The sequence below is a fragment of the Equus przewalskii genome, chromosome X, assembly GCF_037783145.1.
Source record: "Equus przewalskii isolate Varuska chromosome X, EquPr2, whole genome shotgun sequence".
In the NCBI taxonomy this organism is placed as follows: Eukaryota; Metazoa; Chordata; class Mammalia; order Perissodactyla; family Equidae; genus Equus; species Equus przewalskii.
In genome coordinates this window covers 18,854,373-18,872,261 of record NC_091863.1, presented here as the reverse complement: position 1 = coordinate 18,872,261, position 17,889 = coordinate 18,854,373, and the positions used below count along the sequence as shown (strand labels likewise).

General features: G+C 36.5%; 1 protein-coding gene across 2 annotated transcripts in view; it reads left to right on the top strand.

Annotated features, from left to right (window-relative positions):
* Nucleotides 1-17,889, top strand: part of KLHL15 (kelch like family member 15) — a 34,282-nt gene that overhangs the window by 3,147 nt on the left and 13,246 nt on the right. For both annotated transcript variants that reach the window (XM_070603436.1, XM_070603437.1), the window contains exon 3: nucleotides 9,544-10,255. In XM_070603436.1, the coding sequence (XP_070459537.1) occupies nucleotides 9,551-10,255 (705 nt within the window). In that variant the 5' untranslated portion in view covers nucleotides 9,544-9,550. The remainder of the gene's footprint in view (nucleotides 1-9,543; nucleotides 10,256-17,889) is intronic.

Genomic DNA, 17,889 nt, shown 5'->3' with positions numbered 1-17,889 from the left:
TAGCCTCGGGCAAGTTCCCTAACCTCTGTGAGCTTTCAGTTTTCTCGTCTTTAAGTCAGGGATTGTTACAGAACATGGAGGGTCGTGAGGATTAGGTTCATCTATTCATCCAACAAATATTTATTAAGCAGTTGTTATGTGCCAAGTGCTGTTCTTTCTAGGTTCTGGGGATACAACAGTCAATGAATCAAAACAAAACCAGACAAGAAAGAGAAGCAAACAACAGCAAAAGTAAGCCTATATCTCCATTTAATATACTAGAGAGAAAATAAAGCCAAAAAGGAGAGCAGGGATTTTCTGGTTGATGGGGTAGGTCAGGAGTTTTTGACTTTAGAGAGGAACGAGGAAGGCCTCACTGAGATGACACTGGAGTAGAGACCTGAAGGGAGCCGGATATGTGGACTCAGAAGGTGATCCTTGCAGAGGCCCTAAGGTGGGCAAGTGGCTGGTTTTCCAGAAACAGCGAAGAGGCCAGTGTATCTGGGGCAGCGTGAAGAAGGGGGAGAGTAATGGGAGATAATTATTATTCCCCTTTTAGGAATCACTGGAGAAGCTCTTATAGTTCATCTTTCTATGGGTGTATGTCGTACTGCTGTTGGCCCAAACGTGGAAGGCCTTTTCAGAATTAGAAATTTTAACTTTGGAAATAAACTAACTAGAAAAGGCAAGATATTTTTCTCAGGTTTTCTGATTTTAATATAAGACCTTTAAAGCTCATCTGGCTGAATCATTGAAGCAAATAACAGATAGAAAATTTATTCTTTGTCTCTGAAAAGATCATTAGATTTAGTTAATGATTCTGCATCATTTAAAGATTTACAGGAAATCTGTATCATAACATCAGGACCTTCCAAAAGATTTAGTTTAGCTGTATAATTCTTGCAGAGCACTAAAATGTTAACAGTACAGTATTGATGATTTCATGTTAGGATATAGGTTAGAAGATTTGGGGTTTTATGCCCCAATAGAGGCTTTTCCTAGAATTCTCACTGGATCCACTCTCTAAAGGCTAGGGAAGCTGTTTTCCATGACATCACTCTTGGACTACTTCTACTTGTAGTGAGGAATAAGCAGAGGAGCATTAAATTGAAATCTTCGGATGAAAAAATAGCATTGAAGCAGGAGTTTTTTTCTTATAAGGTTTCTTGTATTATAAGATGACTAAATGCTAAACATACCTGAAAAGTGAAGTAATTTGGATAATAGGTGCCAACCTGGAGGCTGGAGGCCCCAGAGCCTTCCTAAAAGCTTAGTTAAACAGTCATTTGCAATTTAGTACTGAGTTATAAAAACATTTTGATGGACAAGAAAGAATTTCCAGTATTAAACAAATTAAAGTTAAGTTATGCAGCCTTTCCTCCTGTATTAAACTGAGTTGTTTCTGAATTTGAGTAGTGTATCTGAGGGGAAAACGACGACTAAGAGAGCTAATAAAGTTAGTCTGTTTTCAAATTTTTCTTTTCTTTTAGATTGAGAAGTTGGCCGCTTTGAAATTGTTGAATTTAAAATTTTTACTTTATAGGTTACAGAAATTGTGAGACATTCTATGACTCAGAAATTAATTCTATTTTTATCCGTAGTAAGCCTTGCATTTTCTTTTTAGTATGCAAGTATGGCATTTTCTGCATAGGCATTAACTTTGGTAGGCTAACAGTTTGAGGATGAAGGTAGTATGAAATAATTTAAATTTTTCATTGAAGATAAGTATATCAACCTCTGAGAATCTAGCTTTTGTGCTGAATAACTTAGGATTTTGTATGAATTTTCAAGCAGCTGTGGGAGGAATGTGAAAGCATTAAATTATTGCTTATGGCGTAAACATGGAGGTTAGTTGATTTTGAAACATCTTCTATTTAATTGCCTAGAATTTTGCCTTCAAATCAGAATGGCAGCCTTCTAACTGAAAAGGAAGCATTTAATTTCTTTGCCTTTAATTTCCTGTCCAATTTTACCCCCACCAGACTTCTTTCTTTACTGGTCACTAGAGAGTTTGAACTGTTAGAAATTTCTGTGATATAAATAGCAGTAATAGTCTTCCAGGGCAGAGGTAGGAAGAGGTTGTTTTGTGTGTGTGTGTGTCGTCATTTATCTCTTGTTGTACTGTCAGTGGTACTCAAACCTTTTGGTCTCAGGACCTTGTTATACTGTTAAAAATTATTGAGGTCCCACAGAGCTTTTGTTTATGTAGGTTGTATCTGTTTATGTTTACCATAATAGAAATTAAAACTGGGAAATTTAAAAAATACTTGTATTCATTTTTAAAAACCCATTACATGTTAATCTAAATAATTTTTTTAATAAAAAGTAACTGTTTTCTAAAATAATGAAAAACTTAGTGAGAGGAGTGGCATCGTTTTACATTTTTGCAAATCTCTTTACTGTCTAGCTTAATAAAAGACAATGGGCTTCTTATTGGTGTCTGCATTCAGTCTGTTAAGATATCACACATGTAGTCTCTGGAATACACTGAGAGAATGAAAATGAAAAAGACAAATAACTTTTTAAATTAGTATTATGAGAATAGTTTTGACCTGGCGAAGTCGTTTTAGGGAACTAGGACCCCAGTTGTTCCTGGACCACACTTTGAGAATCGCTAATCATTCTTATGCACAGAAATGTGACGCTTTCTTTTTTCTTTAGTCAGTGCCAAGTTTGTGAAATAAGACAAATTCTTCAGTTTTTCTTTCCTAGTAGTATAGGTATGCTTTGTCATTTAGTTTAAGTTGATTCCCCTTTTGAAAAAAATCTACCATTTGAAATTCTGTAAGCCAAGTGTAGAATACATACGTGTACAGGTTTATAAACCATGATTTCCCTTAATCTGACGATCCTTATTGAGAAGTGAAGATACGAAATTTCTGTACTGAACATTTTCTATGTCAGTAAATATGTTTCTCAAAGCCCTTTAACAGATTTTTTCCCCCAGCAGTCATTGACTTATAGAGTTCTGACTTGAGTTTCGTTTAGTTTTACAATGATTAGTTCTTATAGTTATTTTTTTCTTAAATTTGCTGTAGTTCTTTATTTGGGGAATTTGTATGCGTAAGATTTTATATATTTTCCTTTTTGTATTCTTCTTACACTTTCCTTTTTCTGGTTATTTTTTTATTTGCTTATATGTGTGTTTTTGTGATGTTTCTGTTTTATTTTACACCTCACATTTTTTTCTTTTCTTCATAGCTTCCAGGGTATGGATTGTGAACAAGTTGGTTTTGTTTCACGTGTTCATTTGTAAGTTTGGTTGTTTGATGCCTTAAACGCTTATGTTATAGATCTGTGCTGTCCAATGCAATGTAATGCAAGCCACGTATGTAATTTTAAATTTTCTCATAGCCAGTTTAAAGAAAAAGTGAAAAAAGGGTGAGATTAATTTTAATTAGCCCAATATATCCAAAATATTATTTCAAGATGTTATCAGTATAAAAATTTGTATAATGAGATATTTTACTTTTTTTTTTTTTGCCCTAAGCCTTCAAAATCTGGTGTTCATTTTACACACAGCACATCTCAATTTAGACTAGCCACATTTCAAGTGCTCAGTAGCCTCATGGCTAGTGGCTTCCATATTGAACAGCACAGACTTAGAAAGTAGCTACTCTAGTTAGGGCACAAAAGCTTAAGGAGCCCAGAAAAGCTAGAAAATTATGCTTGAGTGATGAGAAAAAATGAAAACGCCACTGCAAAATGAAGTCCAGTGTTTTGTCTACCAGTGTGTCTCCTGATCTCTTATAAACTTGCATTGTGATAAACTCTAGGGAGGTTTGGGGTCTGTAGAGGGGAGTTTAAGGGGTGTCAAGTTCCTGTGGTCTTGTGGGTGATATGGAGCATTAGGCAAGACTTGGACGCAGCAGTCCAGCATTGACTGACCTCTGGTGGTGGCCTTGCTCTAGGCTAGACATTTAGTTTATGTTAATTCTTTATTCACCACCCGAACTCAGTAATAAGGTAATGTGATTATTATTCCTAATATATGGATGGAAACTGAGGTCAGGAAGTTAACTAAATTTCTCCAGGTCACACAGGTGGTAAGTACTGGTAAGCGCTCTGATTTCAAAGGTTTTCTCTTTCTAACCACACTATTTTGTATTTTTTGCACGTCAGATTCTAGTCTTAACTGTATTTCTAACTACTTGTATGACCTTGAAGAAAAATTTCACCTGTGGACCTTAGTGTCTTCATCTCTCAAGTTAGAGTTGGCCTGGATCCTGACAGACTTTACTGAGAAGGTGGGCTGGGGTTCCAGGTGCTGTTGCTAGGGAGAAGGGTTTCTCCAGAGTTACCTGGACTATTAAAGGGTCAGGTTTATTATGTTGGTTATATACCGTAGCACCAAGTGAAGGGGTACCATAATAAGTGCTAATGTTATGGTGTACTTAAGGGCCATATACTCTTCTAAGTCTTTATATGTATTAATTTATTTTAATCCTCACAGCAACCTATGAGATAGGTTCTATTAATATTAATATCCCCTTTTTACAGAAAAGAACTTGAGAGCACAGAGAGGCCTAGGTAGCTTGCCCCAAGGTCACAGAGCTAATAAGAGATAAGACCAGGGTTCAAAGGTAGGCATCTGACTCCACACCTTCCATTTAGAGACTGTATCGTGTTGGTCAGTTAACCACTGAGTATTTTATCATTTCTACTTATATATGTGGTTCCCATAAAAATGTAAAATAACTGCTGCCGCTCTTAGGCAGTTAGTCTTATTGGTAGGTGCACCGAGCTTTTTCATGTGGAAAAGAAGTTACTGCATATGTCCCAGCTATCACAGATAAGTTTTAGAAGTCAATCTAGATCAGATAAACTTTGCTAAGTCTTGAAAGATAGCTATAGCTTATTTACTTTGCATAGCTATATAAGTGCATTACACATGTGTAAAATCATCTAAAACGTAGGAGAATAAATGAGAATTTTATGAGTAAAAATTTTTAGAGATCATCATGTTGAGTGCTCTCATTTTACAGATTCAGAGATAAGACCAAGGAAAGTTTGAGTAACTTACTCGAAGTATAGCTATTTCTGTTCTAAAACTGTGTATTAGTTTAGACCTTAGTTATACATGAGAAAAACCCACCTAAAGTAGTAAAAAGGGGGAATTTATTCTAAGAACGTAAGGATTTCTCTCAGAACCCAAGGGCAGGAGTAGAACTGGGCCTGGGAACTGGAAAAATGAAGGCGTTAGGGAGCACTCCCTGTTCTCTCATCTTGGCTTTATTCTTCTCTCTCAGTTAACTGGCTTTCTCTGATCCTCAGCCCACATGGCAGAAGTTGGTGCCCACAGCTGCTCTTTGACATGTTCCAGTTCCAGTCATACACAGTCAGTGCACGTCTCTCTCTTTTTCCCTTTCTTTCTCTCCTCTTTTCTTTTCTAAATTCTTGACAAAAGAGTGTTCATCTTGATTCATATTTCCCAGCCCGGTCTGACCATATGTGACTGGGGACAGGATCACAGAGTGGAAGTCTGCCTGCTAGGAATCCCCTTTGGTGGGCTGGGTGCCCAGAGGAGAATGGGTGCTGTCCTTACATCTTTAGAGTCTTTTGACTCACAGCTTACCAATCTTCCTCCTCTCCTTTTTTTTCTTGCTTCTTTGCCCTGTGATGTTTCCACCATAGTAAGTATCTGGAACCTAGATGGCGTTTTTTTGAGAAAGCATAGTATCTCCTTTTAAAAATTTCCTTTAGGTGGAACCTTTTTCAGAAAGGTGAATATTAGCTGTTTGAGACCTTATCAGATAGTGGCAACTGTTGAATAGAGAGAAGAAGTGAAACATGTAGTATTTTAGGCACTGTCAAAATAACAGATTAATGCAACACAAAGCAGTCTACTCTCAAGTATTTGAATGCTGATGTCCAGCCTTCTATTATTAAATCTCCATTAAATGTGACCAGTACACCTTGATGAGTCAGAGTAATAGTTGGTGTCCATAGTGATCCTGAGAAACATAACGAAGTATCAAATTTTTCATCCAGTTTGTCGTGGTTTTTATTCTAATTATTTTGGAAATTGATAATTAGTGTGATGTTGATAGCCCTCCACTAACCAGAATATTTTATTATTCAGACTCCACACTGCGGGAGGTTCCTTTTGTTCATGGTATGCATTTATGTACATATGCCTTAAATCACTTGGAAAATTCTAAGCTCATTAATTTTATATTTAAAAATAATTCAGGGGGAAAAAAAAACCCGATAGCTTGCTTTAATGTTGAAGGTAAAAGTAGTTCTGCCAAGCATTGATTACAGTGTCTAAAATATTTTATATCTATTTTTCAAATTATAGATAGTCCTCTTGTGTTTTACCTTTCCAAAATGAAAGTATATAGCTTTTGGATTAATGGAGTACTAATAAAAAATTTGATATTAATTTCATCTTGTGCATACTTTGCTGTCTTAGGTAAGTGAACATATTATGTGGTATAATCAATAAAACTTAAAGGTAAGTTAGGGACAAATGGGAAGAAAGAGGCACCTAGAATGACTCTTGATAAGATGAGGAATACAAAAGAAAGAACTGATTGAGGGGAGGGTACAATTATGATTCTGTTTAGACGTGATGATTTTGAGATCCCTACGGGGCACCCAGAGAAAGTGTCTAGCAGGTGATTTGCTGTATACATTACTAGTGTATGGGAAGAGATTGCGACAGAGAGTCAAGGTGTTGGTCCAGATAGGTGTTAGTAGAAATCATGGGTTTAGAAGAGATCATTTAGGGAGACACAGTGTTTAGATGAGAAAAATAAAAGTACAAGAACAGAATCCTGGAGAACACCAATGTTTAAAGGGTAGTTCAAGAAAAATGAGCACAGGAAGGAGATTGAAAAATAAGCAGTCCAAGAATAGGAAGAGAATCAGGAAAATAGTGTCATGAGGCTGAGAGAGAAATAAGCTGAGGGAGTAAGTCATACTGCAGAAGGATCCTGAGAAATAGGGACTGGGATGTACCTGTTGGATTTGGCAATTAGGGACTTTTTGAAGTTTTTTTTTTTTTTTTTTTTTTTGGTGAGGAAGATTGGTCCTGAGCTAACATCTGTTGCCAATCTTCCTCTATTTTTTTTTCTTTTGAGGAAGATTAGCCCTGAGCTAACATCTGCCACCAATCCTCCTCTTTTTGCTGAGGAAGACTGGCCCTTAGCTAATATCCGTGCCCATCTTTCTCTATTTTATATGTGGGACGCCAGCCACAGCATGGCTTGCCAAGGTCCACACCCGGGATCTGAACCGATGACCCCCGGGCTGCTGAGGCGGAACATGTGAACTTAACTGCTGCGCCACTGGGCCAGCCCGTAAAGATTTTTTTTAATGAACTTTTTTAAAACAGAAATACACTTTCATTGGAGATTAGAAAACACAGATTGACAAAAAGGAAAAAAAACTAGAACTGCCTGATACTCTACCATCCCAAGATAACCATTTTTAACATTTTGGTATATCATCCTTTCAGAAGGTTTTTTTTTGAGATGTCCTCAGATTGGGATAACTACTGAATAAATGGGTTAATATGTCAAGAAGTTAAATAAAGGGTGTCATAGATAACATATTGATGAAATGAAGCAGTAATATCCAGTGTAGCTTACTCACAAGAGTCAAGTAGTGCCTTCAGCGTGTCCACAGAAGTTGCCTTTTCACTCTCAGCAACTGAGGGCTTGGCTGAAGCCAGGGTGCAGAGGGGATTCCTGAAAGGCACACACCTCCATACCTAACATAAGGCCTGGCATGCAGAAATGCTCTTCGTTTTAGTAAATAAAGGAGAAGGCATTGGTACTAGAGTGGTGAGATTGGCAGTGTAGGCCTCCCTGAAGGAGGGAGAGAAGGTGACATCAGTGACTATGGTGCCAGTTGCTTCACTGGAGGGCTTGTGGTCCATCCAAACACCCAACAGGGAAAGGAAAGAGCTTGGGACATTGGGCCTGATAGCAGAAGGCCTGAGCTGGAAAAGGACAGAGGTGAGGAGAAGGTTAAGCCCAAGAGTGGGAAGTTGACAGTTGAGATTTCAGATGTGGACCAGTTCTGGATTGTGGCAAGGTCCAACAGGCTTGGGAATAAGGTGTTAAAATGGAGGAAGGGGGGAGGTTGTTGAGGTGGTCAGAGAACTTGGACAGTTTTTGGATGAATGATCTTATGTGAACATTGAAGAGGTGGAGAAGATGGCTCTCAGCCAGGTGCCAAAGTCATCAGTGAATGTGGGAGAGCGATTGGTCAGGATGTGTGTATATGGTAAGTGCCAAGGAGCAATAGAAGATGGATTTTTATCTGAGCAAAAGGCCATGTTTTAGAAAAGGAACGGTAGAAAGCTAAGAGAAGGCTTAGAAGATACGTTCGTAAGCTATAGAAGAATATTCTGTTCTAAGAAGAATACAGAAGAGTATTTTTTCTTATTTAAATCAGACTGCAGAGAAAACTTTCTGTGATCAGCATGAGCCTGTAGGGGGTTTGTTTACACTGAAGCAAGGTTCCACAGGACGCATTGGGCAGGGTTGGGAGGGAATTTGGGGATGTGAGGATGGGTCATTGGGGAGGAAACTGGGAGCTGTGTGAGGATGAGAGTTAAGGAGAGGATAGAAGGCCTGGGGGGGTTGCGTGAAAAGGAGAGAATTACTTTGCTTCATAAACAGTCTAATAGACTGAATTCATTTATTCTGCTTTACTTAGATCTAATTATAATTCCACTATCTTGGCTTTATTTCTCTGCTATGCAAAAATGTGGTTTAATTTCCTTTAAAAATTACATATTTTAAACATATAAACAATACGTGATCATTGGTTTTTAAAATAAGGTTAATGAGGTAAGTAAAAAGTAAAAGCTAAACCTCAGAATTTCTTGAAACCCCACTACCCAGGGGCATCATTTGGTATATATTCCTCCAGGCTTTTTCTCATCTAAACAGATACATATGTATTTAATTTTTGAAAATATACTGAGTATACTCCAGTTGCCTGCTTTTTTCACATAACAATACCTAATAAATATCCTTTGTCGGAGTAGGTAGATGGCTGCCATCATTTTTAGTTGTTATAGTAATCCATTATACGACTGCACCATATTTATTTAATCATCTATTGTTAGGCATTTGAATACTTTCCAATTTTTTATTATAAATAAGGCTAGGAAGAAAAACCTTGCGTGTACAACTTGGCATATTTATCTGATTATTTCCTTTGAGTAGGTTTCTAGGAGTTTTCAAGGTCAACAGTGTACTTCTTCATTTAATTTTTTTTGTCTCTCATAATTTAGTGTTTGAGAAATCCTTTTTGTGTTGATAATTTGGTGAACAGTGTAAAATTAAGGGGATAGGCATATATTGTTTGTAAGCTGACAATTTACCATTGTTTGATACATATTTAATAGATTTTTTCCCCAGGTGGGAAGGCCAAAAACGTTAACCTGCAAACTGTTAGGTTGTCTTCTCCCAAAAGGCTTGTACATTTCGGACTTAGGCAGTGGAATTGAGATAATTATAAAAATTGTTTAAGCTCTAAGTTAATAACGTCTTCAGAATGCATGGAAATGATTAACACAGTTTTCTTTGATTACTTCTTTTCCAGGTGATTCATGGCAGGGGACGTGGAAGGATTCTGTTCCTCCATCCATGATACCAGTGTCTCTGCTGGTTTCAGAGCACTGTATGAGGAGGGATTGCTTCTTGATGTCACTCTGGTTATTGAAGATCATCAGTTCCAGGCCCATAAAGCACTCTTGGCCACCCAGAGTGATTACTTCAGAATTATGTTTACTGCAGACATGAGGGAGCGAGATCAGGACAAAATTCATTTAAAAGGTCTAACTGCTACTGGTTTCAGCCACGTCCTTCAGTTTATGTACTATGGAACTATAGAACTGAGTATGAATACTGTTCATGAGATTCTTCAGGCTGCCATGTATGTTCAACTTATAGAAGTGGTGAAGTTCTGCTGCTCTTTTCTATTAGCAAAAATTTGCTTAGAGAACTGTGCAGAAATTATGAGACTCTTAGATGATTTCGGTGTAAACATCGAGGGAGTCAGGGAGAAGTTGGACGCCTTTCTGCTGGACAACTTTGTTCCGCTCATGTCCAGGCCTGACTTCTTGTCTTATCTGAGCTTCGAGAAGCTCATGTCTTATTTGGATAATGATCATCTGAGCAGGTTCCCAGAGATAGAGCTGTACGAGGCTGTGCAGTCTTGGCTGCGGCATGATAGAAGACGCTGGAGACATACCGATACCATCATTCAGAACATCAGGTTTTGTTTGATGACCCCATCCAGTGTTTTTGAGAAGGTTGGTGCATTTGAAAGCAATAGACAGGACTCATCATTTAGTTAAGGCAGTATGTCTTTATAGATCAGATTTCCAGGCTTGGTCAGGAGCAAAAAGAGAATGGATAGTTTATAAGAAGTCTGATTTGTCATAGCTTGTGCATTTAGGTTTTTTAAAACACGTTTTGTGGGTGAAAGATGAACCAGGTAGGTAGTAGAGTAGTTTCATTTTAAAAGTACTTTTAAAGTTGAAGCTTAAGTATTTAACTCAAGATATTACAAGTTTGCTTTAGCTTTTCTTTTCACAAAGTAATTAAATCTGAACTGGGTCAGGCTAGCTCTCTTTAAAAATTAACTTAAGTAATACATGCTGACATTAGAGTTGGGAGGAGTTTTGTAGTTCTGAATGGTATACATTAATACAGTTTCGTAGACCTCTAAAATGTAGTAAGGAAACATGAAATAGCTCTTGAAAACCAAATAGGCCCTAGTGGTGATTTTCTTCCCTACTCTTACCTAGTTCTGTTTTTCCCCCTGTTTTACTGTGAATACTAACTAAACTTAACCATGAAAACATCTGTTTATGTCTAAAACCGTCGTTTGGCACTATAAATTCTCCACCTACATTGATCAAACACCCCTGTGCACATTTTACCATGGAATACTTCTGCTATCTTAAAAATAGTCTTCCTCCAAATCAGCCTTGGCATTTTTGCATGTAAGCATTTTTCATTTTTGTATCAGAGTCTCACTTCTGATCCTTTCTTGCCCAAAGGAGAGAAAGCAGTTTCAGTAATTGCTTAACTTAATTGGTTTCTAATCACATGGTTACCTCTGGGGCTCTGTTTACCTCTTGCATTTTTTCTTCTCTCTGGAAAGCACACTTAAAACTCTGGTCGACACCCTTCATATTAAATAGTTCCTCAGCTTTAGTTACCAGACCTGGTGATAAAAATATAATATTTGCAAAGGAGGGTTGTTTACAACATTTGACAAATAAACAAATTTGCACCTTCGAATAACACTCAGCAGCCTGGCATGTTTTTTTCCCTCTGAAATGCTATAAAATGTCGTTAACTTACACTTTTAATAGAGAACTCAATTTTATGGGATTTTATCTTTATTCTCAGAATGTACTGATATGGCAGAAATAATTGAAACTAAAGAATACATTTCTCAATTATTTTTTTGTTCAGTGATAATCAGGTGCACATCAACTATGTAAATCATTTGTCTCTGATGTTTTGATTTTCTTTCTCACTATTGTTTTTGTTGCTCTCTTTCCCTAGGGAATCCTCTTTTGTCTTTATACATTACATGCAAATGCTTTCCCACTACTAAAACAAACAAAAAGCCTCCAACTTCACTCTAGATAGAAGTACTTGTGAAATAGAAAATAAAATTTCCCCTCTTGTGGGACAATATGGATAACTGATAGCAATAAATGATTGTGAAGTAGTGAGCTGCAAAGCCTTTTATGTTTCAGTCATCAGTTCAAGGTAGTCAATAGTGACAGAGGCTGAAAGTTAATACCATTGGGTCATTTTGTAAATCGTATAAAATGTCAGTTGGACCTTCTGATGGATTCTTTTTGCATATACAGCATAGGAGTGAGTTATTACCCATTGGCCAGGTATTGCGAATCTCATCAGAATAAAAATATTGTTAAAGCTTCCTTCTTGAGTTTATTTCTTAGGAAAGCTTAATAAGGCCCTGGCCACAGAGAAATCTTTCAGTTTTTTGTAGTATAATATAAATCAGTTTTATTTTAGTAGTACGGGTAAGATAAATGGGAGGCAGTCAGTGATTGTTGTTAGTGGTATGAGAGAGTTACTGTTTATCAGAGGGATCTGTGGCTTTCTAAATGTTGAGAAACACCATGTTAGGCAGATTTGAGACCTTATCTCTAGAAATAAAACTTCAGAAACCAAACTAAAATGGAAAATTTGGTTGAGAAATAAGAATTTGGACTATTTTACACCATACTATTTTGAGCTCCTTGAAAATAGGGCCCATCTTTTTTTCCTGTACTCAGCACATTGAAGATCTCCAGCAAGGCCAGTTTAATGTCTATTATATATGCATGGCGCCAGAAAGGGCACAGAAAGAAAGACATGTTACATCTGTGCTGGTCCTTTTTTAGTACAAGAATCTACATGGGGAAAAGTGTAGGCAGTTTTGATTTGTGGTTTTGTCCTATTTGCTGAAATTTAGAAAAATGGAGTATTGATACACCCTTTTTATTTTTAGCTTTAATTTTAAAAAACTATTAGGAGACTTTCTAAACATACAAAAAAGCTGAAAGAATAGTAGAATGATCACCCATAAACATATCTTGTAGGTTAATAGTTATTATCATTTTGTCACATTGGCTTTAGCTAGCTAGACAGGTAGAGGGTCTCTATGCCTTTGTGTAAAATTTTTGGGTTTTGCTAAACCATTTTAAAGAAAGTTGTAGACATTAACTTCATCCCTATCTACTTCAGCAAGCATCTCATCTCCCAAGAGTGAGGATATTCTCCTGCATAACCATAATACCATTATTGAAATTAACAGTCATTCCTTAATATCATGTAATGTCTACTCCATTTTCTGATTTTTTTAGTTGTCCCCAAAATGTCTTTTTTCAGCTGTTTCTTAGGATTGAATCAAGGTTCGTACAGCACATTCTGTTATTATGTCTCTCTTTTAATCTGGAATTGTCTCTCCTTTTTCCCGTCTATGACGAGGATGTTCAAATAAACACAGTAAACACAACAAGCACACAAAAAGTTGAAAGAATAGTGTAATGAAGCCCTGTATAGATATCACTTAGATTCAAGAACTGTTAACATTTTACCATATTTGCTTTATATAGATTTTTTTTCCCTTTGCTGAACGTTTCCAAATAAGTTGCAAACATGGTGAACACCTCATCCCTAAATACTGACCATGCCTCTCCTAAAAATAAGGACTTTCTCCTACCCAAGTCCAATGCCATTCCACTTGGGAAAATTAACAGTAAGACCCTAATAGCATCTAATAGCTAGGCCATGTTAAAATTTTCCAAGTTGTCCCCAAAATGCCCTAGAATCCAATCGTGGTTCATGTATTGCTTTTGCTTATCGTATCTGTCTATTCTGTCTTAATCTAAATCAGTCCCTTACCCCCCTTTTTTCTTTGAGAATGATCAGATCACTGATTGTGTGTCCCACATTCTGGATTTATCAGATTATTTCCTCGTGTTGGTGTTAACTTTGTTTCTTTATTCCTTATATGTCCTGTTAACATATCTACTGGTTAGCATCATGTGTTTTCAGGAACAGTTAGAAGAAAATATTATTGTATTGCCAGAGAAAGTCTTAGAAAACCACTTAGCAACTCTGATCAAACTTAGAATTTACCATTCTTTTTTGTATTAGGAGACTTAGTCCAATGCTATGACTAAAATCATCAACTTTATTCACACTATTCTGTTAGGTTTCTTTTAGATTCATAAAATTTCCTTTTTTTTGAAAAAAAATTTAGAGCCCTTTTATTCAATTTATTGGGGTTAAAATCAGTTAAAGTGTCAAAATTAAAAGATTATTCATTCTTAAAAAAAAGTTAGTGTCTATGACTCTAGAACTGCGCTGTTCAATATGGTTGCTGCTTGTGGCTATTGAATACTTGAAATGTGACAAGTCTGAATTGAGATTTCAAAGATGACAAAAAGAGTGTAAATTTCCTCACTAATTTTTATATTGATTACATGTTGAAAGGATATTTTGGATATATTGGGTTAAATAAAAATATTGTTAAAATCAATTTCACCTTTTTACTTTTTTAAATGTGGCTACTAGAAAGTGTAAAATTACATCTTTGGCTTGCATTTGTGGCTCAAATTATATTTTTGTTGCACAGCGCTGCTCTAGAAGTTCAAGGAGTGAGTTGTTCATTAGAAACTCTCTGAATATGCATACAATAAACAGCTTTTCTCACATATTTAACCCCTCTCCTGGATTCCCAGTCTTTAGAAGTGTTCTGTACGGTTTAGCGTTAAATGAACTTAGCTACCTAACTTCTCTCTGGAGTGGCTGATGAAGATAACCTGAGTATAGCATCTCTTTGCCAGGGTCCTCTCCCTGGCCTCAGGAAAATAAAAAGCAATTGAACAAAGCTTGGTTAAGGAACCCATGGAGATTTCCTTTGGTAGCAATGATCAGATCTGAGTGGTGGCTTCATAGTGAGGGAAGGGGGTGTTCTGCCTCTCTCCAATGAGCAGCCCCCCGCTGATTCCAGGGACCTGAGTCATGCCCTCTAGCTGTGCTGAAGTCTTTGGGTTTATTCTTCTGCAGTATCTTTTCCCCTAGTCCTCTACTGAATTTTGTCCCGGCTGAAAACAGACTGTCTTAACCTTTGTGCTGAATACTCTGTGGGACCATCACCAAAGAGACCAAGACTTCCAAATTTCCTCACCCAGTTCTCTACTTACAGGAGAGGCAGTGATGCTACTTATCTCAACGTGTTATAGATGCCAGGCCATGCACTGAGTGCGCTACACATAGGTAGAGTCTACTGGCTATTTCCATTTTATAGATTAGAAAACAGGCTCAGAAAGGTTAGGAATCTTATCCCAGAACAGGTGGCGTTGCCCACACTGGAACCTGGGTCTGCTTGCTACCAGTCCAAGGGCTTCCTATTACAGCTGCTAGAGTAGGGAGAGGATCCTGAGGTGCAGGAAGCATGCGGTTAACCCAGCTTGGGTCGTTCAGAAGTTGTTACAGAGGTGTGAAAATTCTGACGTGTTTGCATAAACGAAACAGCCTAAGAAATTTAATGGCACTGCAAAAAGTATAAGATGTGGGAAAACTAAGATATGAAGGCACAGTTCTGGAGTTTTCACTATATAATCAAAGAAAGCTGAAAATGAATTTAAGGATCTTGTCCTTTTGACATAGTTGTTTAAGAGTTCTTATAATTCATTTTATCTGTAGTGGATTCCCAGTTTTAAAACTAGACTTTAATATCAGTATTTATGCAAATGTCTGTGGTGTGTATCTTTACTAGCTCTAATGGTCTTTGCATCTGTTAACAGAGACAAAGCCTGACGTTTGTCATTCTGAATTTCAGTGATGTGAAGGTTTAAGTAGTTTAAACTTTGCTCTCTTTGGTCTTTTGGTTTTTAAAAAACAGTTACTGCTTTATTGAAAACATTTTATGAAGTAAATGTATATTTGGCAAAATGCATATTATACTTGACTTTTTTGTACGGAAAAGACCTTTTTAGCAAAATTGTTAAATTATTCATTAAAATACCCATATGTTGATTCTTTAGTACAGTGACATTTTAATATTTTTGAACCCAGGGCATCTTCAGTATCATAAATATGCATAAGGTAAGATTCAGCATACCAATGATCCTTAACTTAGAAATTGTATTAATCATAAAATCTTTCAGTTTTTCAAAAGGAAAGAAAATCTATTTTAAATCCTGTAAAGATAAAACACATTTGTTCAGCTTGCTTTTAGGATTTTACAGTTGATTTTTCATTGGCTATTTATTAAGGAAGCAGATTATATAGATGTATTCTGCTTTATTCCAAATATTTTGTTTTATACACTAGCTCATGATATTTAGACTCCCTAATGTGCTTTTTTCCCAATCTGTTAAATGTAATTCACCATATCCCCCCAAAACTGGATTTATATAATTGTTAAAGAGCAAAGCTAATGTAACCAGAAAAGAATGTTAGTTCTCTTTCACTGAGAATATATTTGGATTTAAATCATATCTGCATTTTATAAAAGTTTATTGTTATAAGAATACAACTTTGAGATAGTTTTGATAGTCTGCTGAAAAAAGATAACTTCATTACTAGTGAAAATTAATCCTAGGATCAGAGTAAAAATTAATGCTTCAGAAAAGCTTTTCTAACACTTTTTTTTTAAATGTCTTTTACTTAAGGAGCAGAATTTATGGCTTCAAAAGCTGCATTTTAAACTGGGGATAAGGTGTCTTGGACTCACCTTGAAAGGGATAGAATTCAAGGATTACAAATGAAGTCATCCAAGGTATACTTGGATACCTGGCTGAGAACATATTAGCGCTCAGAACTGGCCTTCACAAAACACTGAATATCTTCCAAGTATTTTCTCTGTTAGCATAGTTGGTTTACATAGCATTAACCATGGACTGTGACACATAAGCAAATTTATTCTTCTTAATATAATGTCATGCTTGGGTGATGTGGTACTCTGGTTACTTGAGGTACAACCCACTTGGTAACGAAATTTCCTGGGCAAGGACGCATCTCCGTAGAGCGTAGGTGCTGTAAACCCTCCAAAGTTCCTTCGCTTGGGCGCTGTGACGTGTTTTGACTAATCTAGCACTTGACTAATGCAAAATTTCTGTCCAGCAACCAAACCATTAACTGTAGTGTTACCACAGTTTAGCCAGAAAGTTTATTTGTAATGACTTCAGCTACAGCCAGACATATCTAGAGGAAAAAACAGAAATTTCCCTCTAACCCTCACAGTTTTAGAAGTACATGAGAAACATAAGCAGTGTTGTATTTGACAATAAAAATATTTTTTTAAAGACAGTAACCAGGATTTCAAATGTGAAATTTGATTAGAATTTCTAATAAGCTTGAGTTGGTTTTGAAAAAGTTTAAAATCCCCTTTATGTATTGAACAGTGCTTATGCAGCTATGAACTTGAAATTGCTTAAATTAACAATCAGCTCACTTGCCCCTTGGAGTGAAGCACAGAGACTAGCAGGTTCTCCCTTGGAAACTAGGTCAATGGGTTAAGCGTGCTTTCTTACTTAATGTCTTTTTCTGCATTAGTCTCCTTTTTGCTGACCCCGCCTCCCCAGCCCGGTGGACTTGGATGATTGTAATTAACACATGCGCAGTTCTTTAAACATCACTCAAGGTGTTTTTCTCCTCAAGTCTTCTGCCTTGTATGTATAAATGGAGAGTACTCTTACTTTCTACCTTTGATTTGCGTTCACTCGGGGCTTACTCGTTCCTGGAGAGTGCTGGTAATCTAGGGTGTCCACTGCTGTTAGAGCCCCTGGGGAAGAGATTTTGGTAGGTGTATTAAGCAGGCAGAAACCTATTGAAACCAGGAGTTTAAAAATCAGTCTTGCTGATTTTTCTTTTAAATAAAAGGGAGATGAAAACAAAGGCATAGAATTGGAAATTAACTGTGGAGTAAAAGGAAAGGCAGACATGAAATGGGGACAGCAATATCAAAGGAGAAAACCTTTTTAATAAATTGGGGGAAAAAAGAGAAGGAGCGAAACCAAACAATAAGCAGAAATCAAAAAGGATCAGAGAAGTCAGAAAATGACTAGAGAAAAGGTTAGCAGGAAAGGAACAAGGGGAGATATTGAGATTTTAGGCTTTAAAGTTTTAATTCCCGAATTTAATGTTTACCCAGAAAATGTTACATGTATCATAGGTAAGCCTTGCTCATTCAGAGGTTAGTTTTAGGATTAAACCTTTTATTTGACTTTCCTTCTGCTCTACCATATTTATAAATAAAATAAATAGTTGAGAGTACTTTCGTAAATAGGAAAAAAATCCTAAATTGTGAATTCTAAAACTTAGTTGTACTATCTAAATTTTAATATCAGATAATAAGATGAGCATAACTCTTTTTTAAAATTACATTATTTTCTACCTTTTA